Source organism: Balaenoptera acutorostrata, chromosome 10 (genome assembly GCF_949987535.1).
Source record: "Balaenoptera acutorostrata chromosome 10, mBalAcu1.1, whole genome shotgun sequence".
NCBI classification, from domain to species: Eukaryota; Metazoa; Chordata; class Mammalia; order Artiodactyla; family Balaenopteridae; genus Balaenoptera; species Balaenoptera acutorostrata.
In genome coordinates, this window is record NC_080073.1 from 31,296,107 (window position 1) to 31,308,362 (window position 12,256).

General features: G+C 53.0%; 1 protein-coding gene across 2 annotated transcripts in view; it reads left to right on the forward strand.

Moving 5' to 3' along the window:
- The first annotated feature begins 3,476 nt into the window (after nucleotides 1-3,476).
- FAM107A (family with sequence similarity 107 member A) overlaps nucleotides 3,477-12,256 on the forward strand; it is a 79,568-nt gene continuing 70,788 nt past the window's right edge. The window contains exon 1 of one of the 2 annotated variants that reach the window (XM_007192354.3): nucleotides 3,477-3,669. Coding sequence is in view for 1 of the 2 variants with exons in the window: in XM_007192352.3 (XP_007192414.2) it covers nucleotides 3,646-3,669 (24 nt within the window). In the remaining variant the exon portion in view is untranslated. The remainder of the gene's footprint in view (nucleotides 3,670-12,256) is intronic. The other variant, XM_007192352.3, reaches the window with a different exon arrangement.

Genomic DNA, 12,256 nt, shown 5'->3' on the forward strand with positions numbered 1-12,256 from the left:
TGATCCTTGCCGGTAGGTGGCAGCCCAAGATAGAAAGGGAAGGGTGGTAAGGTTTCCCTGCGGTCACCCTGTTCTTGGGAAAGGTGTTGTGCTTAGTGGACTGGTTACCTGGGACTTACCAATGGGCAGTGGACTTAACAGCACTATCATTAGCAGCGTCATAATAGTAGTACCTGACTTCTATGGAGAATTGCTGTTGTCCAAATATGCTCTGCACAGAGCTTTACATGAATTACCTCATTTCATCCTCACAGCCCCTTGGGGTGGGGATCCTTGTTATTCCTTTAACACATGAGGAAAATGAGGCTCAGAGAGGTCAAGTGACTTGTCCAAAGTCACACAGCCAAGGAGCCTCAGAATAAAGATTGGAATTCCAGTCTATCTCTATCACTATAGGGAACAGACTCCTGTTCAGAAACACTTGCCCTAAAACTACTCTGAGGTAAACACTGTTTCCTGTCCCCCTGTACCCTTCCTCCTTTTACTCCCCCTCCCCTTCCTCCTCCTCCTGCATGCCTCTGAAGACATTTGAAAACTGCTCAGAACTTCTGAGTTAAGAGTCTCACCGTCTACCATCATTTTTGGGGAATGATGGAGAGGGGTGGGTTTGAGAGATTTGGAACTCCTCTTTTCAAAACGCTCCCACATTTTGCAGTTCTTGCTTTTCTCCACAAGGTTGTGGGTCAGGAAGGAGCAGAAGTTTATCCCCGTTTTGCAGATTAAGAAAGAGAAGCTAAGAGCTGTGCCCAGGCCACACAGTGAGACCAGGCAAAGCTGGATCTGGAACAGCTAGTCTTGACCCTTCACCACCAACCGTCATTCCATAAATCATGTGTGTCTGTATTCCAAGCATCTCCCCGGTGTCAGGCCCTGAGCTGGGCTCCGGGGCCACAACCCCCATTCCTCCTACCCATGGCACGGGGTCCAAAGGTTGCATTTCAGACCCACATCCTGCCAGGAGCCGGGCTTCAGACCTTCAGCCAATCAAGGCCTCCAGTCAGGCAGGCTTTCAGTGTGGCTTGTAAGCTATATTTCAGCAGGACTCCAAGCAGATGGGGAAAAATTAATAAATATGTAAAATTCCTTTTCTCTCTTCCCATCCCATCAAGAGCCAAGCCAGTGGATAATTATGGATGGCTGACAAAGGAGTTTGATCTTCAGGGTTGACTTATGGCATTTTTACTGCTCTGGCTGACTGCTAATTTAGTCACTGCTCTTTCCAATTTTGTGGATGCTCTCCTTACTGCAGGAAATCAGAAACTGTACCCAGCCATGATTGGAACAGGGAGAAAAGGAACGGGGAGCAACTGAGGCAGGGGCTGGACCCGGAGAAGCAGCAGAAGGAAGAAACCACACTTTTGTTTGGCTGGAGAAGGCAAAGGTGTTGGGGGAAATACAGCAACAACAATAACAGTATGGATAATTGCCATACAGGGAGCACCTGTGGTGAGTCAGGGCTGTGTTAAGCATTCTACATACTTAGACTATTTCATCTAATCCTCCATCATTTATTTATCTGCTCCACCAGTATTTACTGAGTGACTACAACATGCCAAGCGCTATTCTAGACCCAGGGGGTAAACTGATGAACAAGACAGACCAGGTCCCAGCCTTTGTGGAGCTGCCATTCAGGTAGGGAAAACAAACAATAAACACAGAAATAGGATCATTTCAGTTTCTGACAAGTGCTATAATCAATAATAAACAGAGGGGCTTCCCTGGTGGCGCAGTGGTTGAGAATCTGCCTGCCAATGCAGGGGACACGGGTTCAAGCCCTAGTCTGGGAAGATCCCACATGCCACGGAGCGACTAAGCCCGTGAGCCACAACTACTGAGCCTGCGCGTCTGGAGCCTGTGCTCCGCAACGGGAGAGGCCGCGACGGTGAGAGGCCCGCGCACAGCGATGAAGAGTGGCCCCCGCTCGCCACAACTGGAGAAAGCCCTCGCACAGAAACGAAGACCCAACACAGCCAAAAATAAATATTAATTAATTTAAAAATAATAATAATAATAATAATAAACAGAGAGCCCAGGAGGCTACTTTTTAATAGGGAATCAGGGAAGGCTTCTCTGAGGAGGTGACAATTGAGCCTGAAGGATAAAGAGGAAAGAATCATGCAAAGATCAAAAAATGGAGTCAGGGAGAGAGATGGGAAACATTTCAGGCAGAGAGAGCAGCAAGTGCAAAGGTCCTGAGGTGAAGGGGAAAGTGGTAAAACCAGGAACTGTCAGGGAGATAGGGGTGTGGGAAACGAGGTCCAAGAGGCAAGCAAGACTTGATAAATCAGACCTCATGGACCAGGGGGGATTCCATTCTATGGGCAAAGTTGGATCTAGAATACCTAATCCTTGACTCTTCACCACCAGCTACCATTTCATAAATCATCTGTGTCATAAATCATCACTGTGCCAGGCACTGTGCTGGAGGAAAGGGAAGGGTGCCAGGGTTTCCTCACCCACCCAGCTCTTGGGAAAGGGTATTGTGCTTAATCAAACTGCTTACCCGGGACTTGCCGGCGGGCAGTGGGTTAATCATTGGTATTATTAACAGCAGCATCTAAAGTCCACGGAGAATTGTTGTCGTCCAAATCCTCTGCTCAGAGCTTTACGTGAATTACCTCATTTCACCCTCACAGCCCCACTGGGTGGGACCACTGTCATTCCGCTTTGGTCAAGAGGAAGATTTATAAAGCAGGGAATGACGGGATCTGATTTAAGCTGTAACAAGAGGATGGCTTCAGCTGCACCCACCTTCCCTTCTAGCCCTCAGAGCAGCCCCGTGCGCTGTGGTTATCTGACCCCACGCACGCAGGTGAACCTGTGGCTCAGAGGTCAAATCACGTGAGGAACAGAGCTGCGACTCCAGGCCAAGGTGACTCCAGCCTGAATCCTGCTCCAGGCTGGCGACAAGCAGAGGGGAAGGGGTGGAAGTGAGGAGGAGGGTGACTGCGGGGGGACGCTGAGAGCTTGGCTCCCAGCCTGGAAGCCGGCCTCCAGATATTTTCCTGGCCCGAGCCCAGACCAGCCGCCCTGCCTGGACGGCCGCCCCGGTGAATGAAGTGTTCTGCTCGCAGCGTCTCTGCTCGGGGAGAGCCCCGGCCCCGAGTGTCTTCTGAGATCTATTATTAATGGGGCTGAGCAGCCTGAAGGTCACATCCCCACACAAGCCCGCCCGAGCCCCCGCCCCGGCCGCCCCAGGCAGCCTCCACCGTCTGGGCCTGTCTGCTGGCGAGAAGGTCAAGGCCTGCCCGCCGGGCTGCCAGAGGTCACCCGCCTGCCCGAGCTGCCGGCTGCAGAGGGCAGAGGACCGCTCTGCTTCTCCCCGACCCCAGCTGCCTCAGTGTCCCCTCCTGAGAGGGGCAGGGGTGCAGGAGGTGAGGAGCCACAGGGACCCCAGGGGGGCATGTGGCCGCCCGGGGACACCGGGCCCCTCAGTCAGGATCAATCACCCTAAGCCTGTCTGAGGAGCTGCCGGCTTAGGAGCAGCTGTGAAAGCCGCCTTTGTGCCTGAGGAGAATGAGCCGCCGGAGGACGGGGGGCGCTGGCCCAGGAAACCCCTCGGGCCCCGGCTCCTGAGACAGCACCGCAGGGAGGACCCCAGCCGGGCCCCCAAGGCCCGCCCAGGCCTGGCGCCCGCTTCGTGCCATGGGAGCTGCCCAGGGGAAGAAGGTAGGAGCCCCTGAGGGTCCTGCTGGGGCCCTGGACACGGGAAGGGAGGCTGCATCAGCCAGGTGGGAGCCCTCACCCACTGCCCGCCGGCCTCCCTCCCTGAGCTCACAGCTAAGATTTGCATCTAGAAACCTGGCTGAGGCTCAGGGCAAGGCCGGAGTCTGATCTCTCCATCTCTGAAACAGACCTGGGCTGCCCAGCCTCTCAGGCTCCCTGGTCTTCTACACACACAGCTCTTTACTGCCCTGCATACAGGCTCCCTGACCCCCCCTCCCCGAGCACCAGGGGAGCCTGGCCCAGGTGGGTGCAGGGGCAAGAGAAAAAATAACGATCATTGTAATTAAGTTGGCCAACCAATTGCTACCAGATGTAGGGCCTTAGGCAAGTTATTGATGATTTCTGTAACTCAGCTCCTTATCTGTGAAGTGAGGACAACAGTAGTCACGACCTCAGAGGCTTGTCGTGAGAATTAAAAGAATCATGTAAGTGTTTGAAAGAGTGCCTAGCACATAGTGGGCTATATACAAGCTCTAATCTGTTGTTAATAGAATTCTCTTCATATTATTATCCATCACCTTCTAAGTCTGGAATCTCCACTGGGAAGGGGGTGGTTATAGATAGCACAGCCAGTGTGGCATTTCCGAAAATGAGGTCTGTAGACCCCCTGCCTCAGCGTTAGAGATGGGGTGTGGGGGGGGCTTGTTAAACAGTCACCTTCTCAGGGCACACCCAGACCTCCCAGGTCCGAGCCTCTGGGGACGGAAGGGGAATCTGAGTTTATTCACCAGCTCCTGGGGGATTCTGGTACATGCTCACAGCCTACACTGGCCGGGACTGCAATCCCAGGTCCCACCTCCTCCTCCTACTTACTGCGGTGAGGAACTAAGCCCCTCTGGATCCCAGCTTCTCACCTGTAAAGTGGGGCTGGTACCCATCTCATGGGAGGTTCCATGAGATAATGCCGGTAAAGTACTTATCACGCTGCCTGACACCCAGAGGGCCCGATACACAGAGGCTCTAATCCTCAGTCAACCCGTGATGACCTATTACATTAAAGGCAGGGAACTAAGGGTCAGAGGCAAGACGTGATTTCTTAGCCAAGGTCATGCAGCTAGTGGGAAAAAGGGCAGGATTTTAATTCCCTTCTGCTTGACTCCAAACTTTCTGCCAACCCAGCCCATCCCACATTTTTTAAATTTGAAGAAAAACACATCATGGATGTCATGGAGGAAGCACTCTGGACCTCAGTTTCTCCATTTGCAAAATGGGAGTGTTGGGCTAGATAACCCCTAGGGACCTCCTAGTGCTGGCCTCTGCTTCCCACCTCCCTTTGTTTCACATGCAGAGTCGGGCCTGGAATCTCCTGCCTTCCCTCAGCATTCCCAACAGCCTTACCCTAAAAGCTTGATATTCTGGGGCTGTCGCTCCCCCTGCAATGCTCACTCCTGCCTGCAGGGGTCAGTGTGGGTCACCTGCCATCAGGGCAGGTCAATGATCTGACACAGCCACTGGGAGTCCCAGAGCTGCCTTCCCAGCCAAGCCTTGAGCTCTGGCCCCAACCAATCCCCTCTTTCAGGAACACTCTTCCTCTCCCAGAGGAGAATGAGCTCAGCCTCTAGATCCTATCTGTGCTGAATATGAAGGCAGGGAGTCATCTTGGAAGCCAGCTTCCCAGGCCTAGAAAAGACCCTAACAAGGTCTAGCCCAGGAATGGGAAAGTATAGCTCATGTACTACCTCTCCCTATTTCTTCATCCGTGGCAGACATCACAATCGATCCCTGCACACTTTCCCACTAAGTCTAGACAGCTTCAGAGTCCTTCTCAACACAGCATCCCAGGACTCCCATACCGGTCAGTCAGAACTCGTCCCAGGTTGAAAGCCAAACCTATTCCTGGGCCAATCCCTTCTCCTGCCCAGGGAAAGCCCTCCCAGGGAGAAGGCAGCAGGGTACAGTGACTGGGAACATGATCTATAGAGTCAGACAGGCCTGAGTCAGTCCCTCCACATCCTCTGTAAACTTGAACAAGTCACCGCACCTCTCTGAGTCTCAGATTCTACCTTAGTAAACAAAAGATAATAATCCTCCTCAGATTATCATAAAACCTAAATGATGTCATGCCTGGGACAAAACAGGCCCTCAGTCCATGTTGTCTCTCCCTGAGTTGGATCCTCTCATACCTGTGTCCTCTTCTGAGCCTCACAACCCTTCCTTTGTGCCAATGAGGGCATCAATATCACACCCAATGGCAGATGTAAAAGCTGAAATCCAGCAAACGTGCTTCCCCCAGCTGGTCAGTGGTGAGCCAGCCTGGAGCAAAGGCTGTGAGCAAGCCCAGGCCAGGCCCCCTCTGGAGAGTCCTCCATCTGTGGACTGACCCCACCCAACCACCAACATGCCCACCTCTCTCTCTCTTTCTGGAGGCAACAGCCCCACTGGTCTTTGTGTGATGTGTAACAGGCCTGCTATGTGGAATATAATCCTCATTACCCATGCATTTATTCTCCCATTGGCTTGTCCCATAAAGTTCACCCTAGTGTCCTCAGGAGATCCCCAGACCCCCTCCCACAGTTATGGCTTAATCATAGTCATAACATAACAGGTCTGGAAAACCCTTGGTGATGTGGCGCAATCCCCTCCCCGTTGAACAGCTGGGAAGACTGAGGCCAGAGAGAGGAAGGACTTGCACAGGGCCATGCAGCCAGGACCAGGGCATTTCTGCAATGCCTGGCAGCTCCAGGCATACAGAGAGGCCATGGAGCTCCTACCCCAGCACCATGGAGAGGGGACGGAGCTGCACCTTGGAGATGGCTCCTGCCCACTAAATGCACTCTCTCCTGGTACCTAACTCTATCCACTGCTTCTTCATTCTCTCCGGCCCCAGCCTTCCGCAGTAGACTATTAAGTGGGTACCTGCTGCCCTGTGCTGAGAACTGAGCCAGGGATGGAAAGGGATGGTCCCTGCCCTCGCAGCCTTCTCTGTTAGTTGGGGAGACTGACAGGCAGGCAAATAATGATAGGTGGGAACAGCCCATGTGACAGTAGAGATGGGGCTGACTGGTCAGATGAGCGTCAGGACCATCTGCAGCTGCAGCGCGGGGACTGGGTGTGAGGACTCCAGGTTGGAGACGGCTGCTGAAATCCCCGTAACTTGGATTTCACTTACAATGCTGTCTGCTGCAAGGAATGGAAAACCCAACCCCACCTGGTCGAAACAATAAGGAAATGTACTGGGTTCCCTAAGTGGAAATCCAATGGCTCAGTAATGTCTCCAGGACTTTTTCTAGAAACCCACAGCCAAGGTTTTCTTGAATTTCATTGGCTCAAATTGTCACATGCCCATTCCTAAAGCAGCCCTTGTCCCCTGGGGAATGCCAAGGGCATTGGCTTCGCCTGGAATCCTGAACCTGCTGCTGGCAAAGGATGGAAGTGGAACCATATGATTGGTTGAGGCCAACCAGAGACCCCTTGGGGCTGGAGATCAATCCCCCAATGTCATCCCCCCAAAACTCAATGTGAGAGGGGAAGATGGATGCTGGGCATTTGATCATAATGCCCCACCCAGAGGGAGAGGTGATGGTGGTGTCTCTGACCACGGTGTAAACAGAGAGAATGGGAAGAAATTGAAAAGTTTGAGGGTGAGGCAGAAAGAGTGCTGGACCAAGAGTCAAAACACAGACATTGCTGCTTCTATTCATCCTGGGCAAGTTATGAACTTCCCTTGAACTCAGCATTTTTTAATCTACAGAGTAGGTGCCCAAGCCACACTCAAGATTTTTGCAAGGATCAAATGAAGGCATTTTCAATACATGGAAGCAATGTATCTAACTGTTTGGAACATTCCAGAAGCTGCAAACATTGGCCAGTTGGGCATGCATTGATTCTAGAGAGATGAGTGCAGGCAACATGTCCTGGATGGAGCCTTGTTTTAAGTCCTTGTGACAGTGAGGTGGCAGGTCCTTGGGCAGCAAGGGGTCCAGGAAAAGCAACTCCCACAGGCCTCAGACACCCCTTGAGGGCTTGGACACTTAGCACTCTCTGAAATATTTCTCCAAACTCAGCACCACCCAGGGTTTTCACTTCCCTGAACGACTCTGTTGATGTTTGCCAAGATGCTCAGTGCTTTGCATTCATCTTCATTAGAAGAAAGTTTCCTTGGCTGAAACAAAAGGGAAAAAATATGGGAGAGATGGCTAAATTTGATAAATGGCCTGGAAGGGAATGTTCGTTCTTATAGAGCCCAAAAGGCACACATCTGGCAGGGCTCCACTGGCTCCCCAAACAATTATCCCCACCAGTGATGGAAGGGTCCCCCCCGGCCCCGGCCCCAGGGAGGGTTCCTGCTCACCAGCCCCCAGCTGAGCAGGGCAGGAGGACCGTGTTAGGAGGCCCTTGCCATCCGCACGAACCCATCGCCCCCTCTCTGCCCGCCGCCTCAGACTGCTTCTCTGAGTGGGAAGGACGCCAAGCGCCCCACTCCTCAGCACCATGGGGAGTCCACCACTGGGTTCCCAAAGGACTCAGAATGGGAGGCTTGAGGACAAGAGGAGAGGGTTGTCGGGAGGCCCTCTCCTCACCCCCAACGAAACAGAGGTCTGTTCCTGGCTGAGCCCTGACCTCCCAGCATCCCTCCAGCCTCTCAGGCTTCACTCGCACCAGCAGCTGCCTGGAAGGCCCTCCCAACTGCTATCCACACATCCAGCCCTTCCCTGAGTTCCAGATCCAGCACCTGCCCACCTGCTCTTGTAAGTGTTCTTAGGGCCGGTGTGTGTGGAGTTCCGACTGCACACCTGACAGACATTCCATCACAAGGTGTGAAGGAAGATGAGGATGCGGAGGGATAGCAGCTTCTGAGCACCGACCCTGCCAGCCCCCATGCTAGGTGCTTTCACATGCTTCCCTCCAGCCCTCCCAGCCCAGCAAGGCAGAGGCTGCCATGCCCACGTCATGGTTGAGCGACACCCAAGGATTCATCGCCCTGGGCAGCAGAAAGGGGCATTTGAAGGCAGGCGGAGTGACCTTTGGAAGCAGGAAAAAGGCACAGTTTTCCTGTCCCCCAGGGCCACCTAATGGAGCTTTAATTCTCCTCTGCCCCTGGCTTCCCCACGCTGGGTTCAAGAATTGCCTGAACAGATGTACAGGGTGGGCACTGCACAAAAGCAATGAGTGTATGGGTTCGTAGGGATGGAAATCCATCTCCCCTTCTGCCAGTGGAGGCTTGTGCACAGGCCCTGGTTAGGTCTGCCTAGAGGCAGGAGTGTTGTAATTATACAACACCATCACTTAAAGCCCTTCAATCACCTTTTCCAAGACTGAAACTTTCCCTGTGTGTCTTTATGGCTGGAAGTCCAGCTTGGGAGGGGAAGACATTGAAGGAGAAAGAAAGAAAGATGCCAGCTCAGGTGACACTTCTAGGAAGCCTTCCCTACATGGACCTCAAATGTCCACACAGGAGGACAAGGGGCTTAGATAAGCAGGGAAAGGGGCAAGCTCGTCTCAGAGCTGCGTTTGCATAACTAGGTCCGCATGTTTTACTAAACCTGGAGGATGAACAGGGGTAGCTAGGAAGGGGCCAGGGAGATCAGAAGAGAATAAAGCTCCTGCGGGGACCCCATTGCACCACCGCTCTCCTGTAGACTAGGACAAACCCATTAGGCTCTCAAAGCTCTCTCTACTGCGCTGACCACTGTTGCAATTTCATGCTTAGTTCTATGATTTATCCCTGAGGGAAGGGAGATTGAGTGTAATGTTTGACTCCCCACTGTGTCCCCAGTACCTAGCACATAGTAGATGCTCAACAAACTGAGGAAGGAAGGGAAGGAGAGAGGGAGGCTGGGTCCTCATGGAAGTGACTTGAGGGTGGGGTTGAAGGCCAAGCTCACGGAGGATCCACACAGAACCTCAGGCTAGTGGGAAGGACACGGCCTGGGTCCCTCCACTCTTCCCACACGTCCCCTCCTTTCCTTCCAGTGGTTTTAAGGCTCTGACCCAAATTCCCAGATTCCCCACCCCACTTCCACCTGCCCACCACACACACACATACACACACACACACACAGAGACATTCCACCTGCACAGTTTCCTGGCCAAATGCAAAATCCCTCATTGATTGTTCATCATTCACTCAACAAATGTTGACTGGGCACCTACTGGGTCCCAGGGTCCCAGGCACCAGAGATCAGTGAACAGGACTCAGGCCCTGCCCTAGGGGTGCACAACCCAGCAGGAGAGAAATGAGTCACCAGCAATGACAGGGCTGGTGCAGGGTGCTCTGATGAGGGGAACACAGAGGACCCAGGGCACAGGAGGGGGCCACAAAGAGAGGGGAGCAGTCAGGGAAGCCCCTGGCTGGCCTTTAGATTCCTCCCACATGCACCAAAGCTAAGGGCTTGTGAAAACTTCACACAGCACAGCTGGACCTTGGTCTATGCCTGCAAGAGGGACTGAACCCACCCCAAATGGTTCAGAAGCCTAAGGAGTCCCAATTCCCCTCAGGCCTCCAACCTTCTCATTTGTAAAATAGGCACTTCCTGAAGAAAAGTAAGAAAGCTTTCCAATAACTGAACTCCCACAGAATCCTCACAACAGAGGTATGGATGCCCTTATTTCACCAAGGCGAAAATCCAGATACAGGGAGGGTGAATTCACTGCTCAAGTTCACACAGCCAGCAAGTGCCAGAGCTGGGCCTTGAACCCAGATCCTCTGGCTCTTCAGCCCACGTTCTCATCGACTTGTTTTTTGCACATCAGGATGAAACTGCACCTCCAACCAGAATAAATCTTCACCTTGCGGGTAGAGTTACTAGCCGGTGGTGGCCCCAGTCCCGCTGGGAGCAGCAACAGAAGGGCCTTAAAGTTCAGAAGAGTTTAATTTCCATCATGAAAGGGCTCGGAGGTGGGGCAGGAGGGACCAAATCAAAAGGCAGCTTTTGAGAAGGCAGAAGCCCAAAAGCAGCTCCCTCGCTGGGGCCCAGGGATCTGCTTTCAGAACATTGTGTCTCCTAAGCTGACATGAACGAGGGGCTTTGTTTAAGCGAGAGATCAGATCTCAGGCCTGGGGCAGAGGGAAAGGGCCAGGAGCTGGAGCTTTTCTTCTTCATCTAAAATCCGAGAGGAGCCAAAAACAATCAGCGAGCCTGCCCCAGGGAAGCCAAGAGAGGCTGGCTGGGTCTTGGTGACATCCTGCTCCCAAGGAAACTCAGGATGGGCCCGGGGGCATCCCACAAGGGATGTCACACCCAGAACCTGTGGAACTCAGCCAGAAACCAGGAGGTGACTGCTGCTTTGAGGGATCACCCTGCAGGTTTTCCTTATGCGCTTGAGCTCTTGGGAACACTTCAGGGGCGTTTTGGGGTGTACGATGGGGCAAATGTTCATGGGGAGTCCTGCCATCAGGTCAGCATTTGTAAAGGTCCCATGGAGACTCTAATCACAACCAGACACTGGGAAGTGACGTACTGGTTTCCCAGGGCCGGGTGGCTGAAAACAACAGAAGTGTATTCTCTCACAGTCCTGGAGGCTGGAAGCCTGAAATCAAGGTGTCGGCAGAGCCGGGCTTCCCCTGAAGGCTCTGGAGGAGACTCTGCTCTCTGCCTTTTGGCCTCGGGTGTGGCCGGCAATCCCTGTCATTCCTTGGCTTGTAGATGCATCGCTCCAGAGTCAGCTGCTGTTGTCACATGGCGTCCTCCTCGTGTGTCTGTCTGTGTCTCTTCTCCTCTTCCTAAAAGGACACTAGTTGTATCAGCTCAGGGCCCACCCTCATTTTAACTTGATTACGTCTTCAAAGACCCTGTTTCCAAATAAGATGACATTCACAGGTACAGGAGCTAGGGTTTCGACATATCTTTTGAGGGGGACACAATTCAACCCATAACTGCGACCCTCACCTCACTGGACCCCCGGACCTCTTCTTAGCCACCTGAAGTCACGTGTCACTCTCGCTTCAGCCTGTTCATTCTCTCCTGGCTGCTCTTCCAGGGACTGCAGTTCATTTTAGAACCCATTCACTGCAGTGGCTTCCCACGTGGGAGACCCAGAGCAATCCATTTCGATTCAGAATCTGATCCTCTGTTCTCCTGAGTAAAACTCTTCAAGAGCCGTTACAAGGAAATCCACAGCCACCGGGCCCTCTGTGGCCTCCCTCCAGCCTGGCCTCCTGAGACGCTCGCTCTCACTCACTCTGCTTCAGCCACACTGCACTGCACGCGTTTCTCCAACAAGCCAAGCTCTTCCCCACTCAGAGCCTCTGTCTCTGCTGTTCCCTCCACCTCCTTCAGGTTTCATCTCACAGAGGCTGCCCCTGACCCCTCCAGCTAAACTACCCCTATCGTGGTCCCCAGTCCTACAGTCGCTTCACAGAACTTACTTGGCTATTTCTTTAACTGTTTCATATCAGGCTTTCCCAAGCAGAGTGTCAGCTCCATGAGGGCAGGAACCTTCCGTCACTCCCTCTGGATGCTAGGTGACATACACTAGGCATGAGTGAATGAATGAATGAATGAATGAATCCATAGCTACCCTCCAGGGAACTCACGAGTATTTCCTGAGTATCCATCCACTCTGAGCCAGAGGCTGCCTCAGGCCCGGG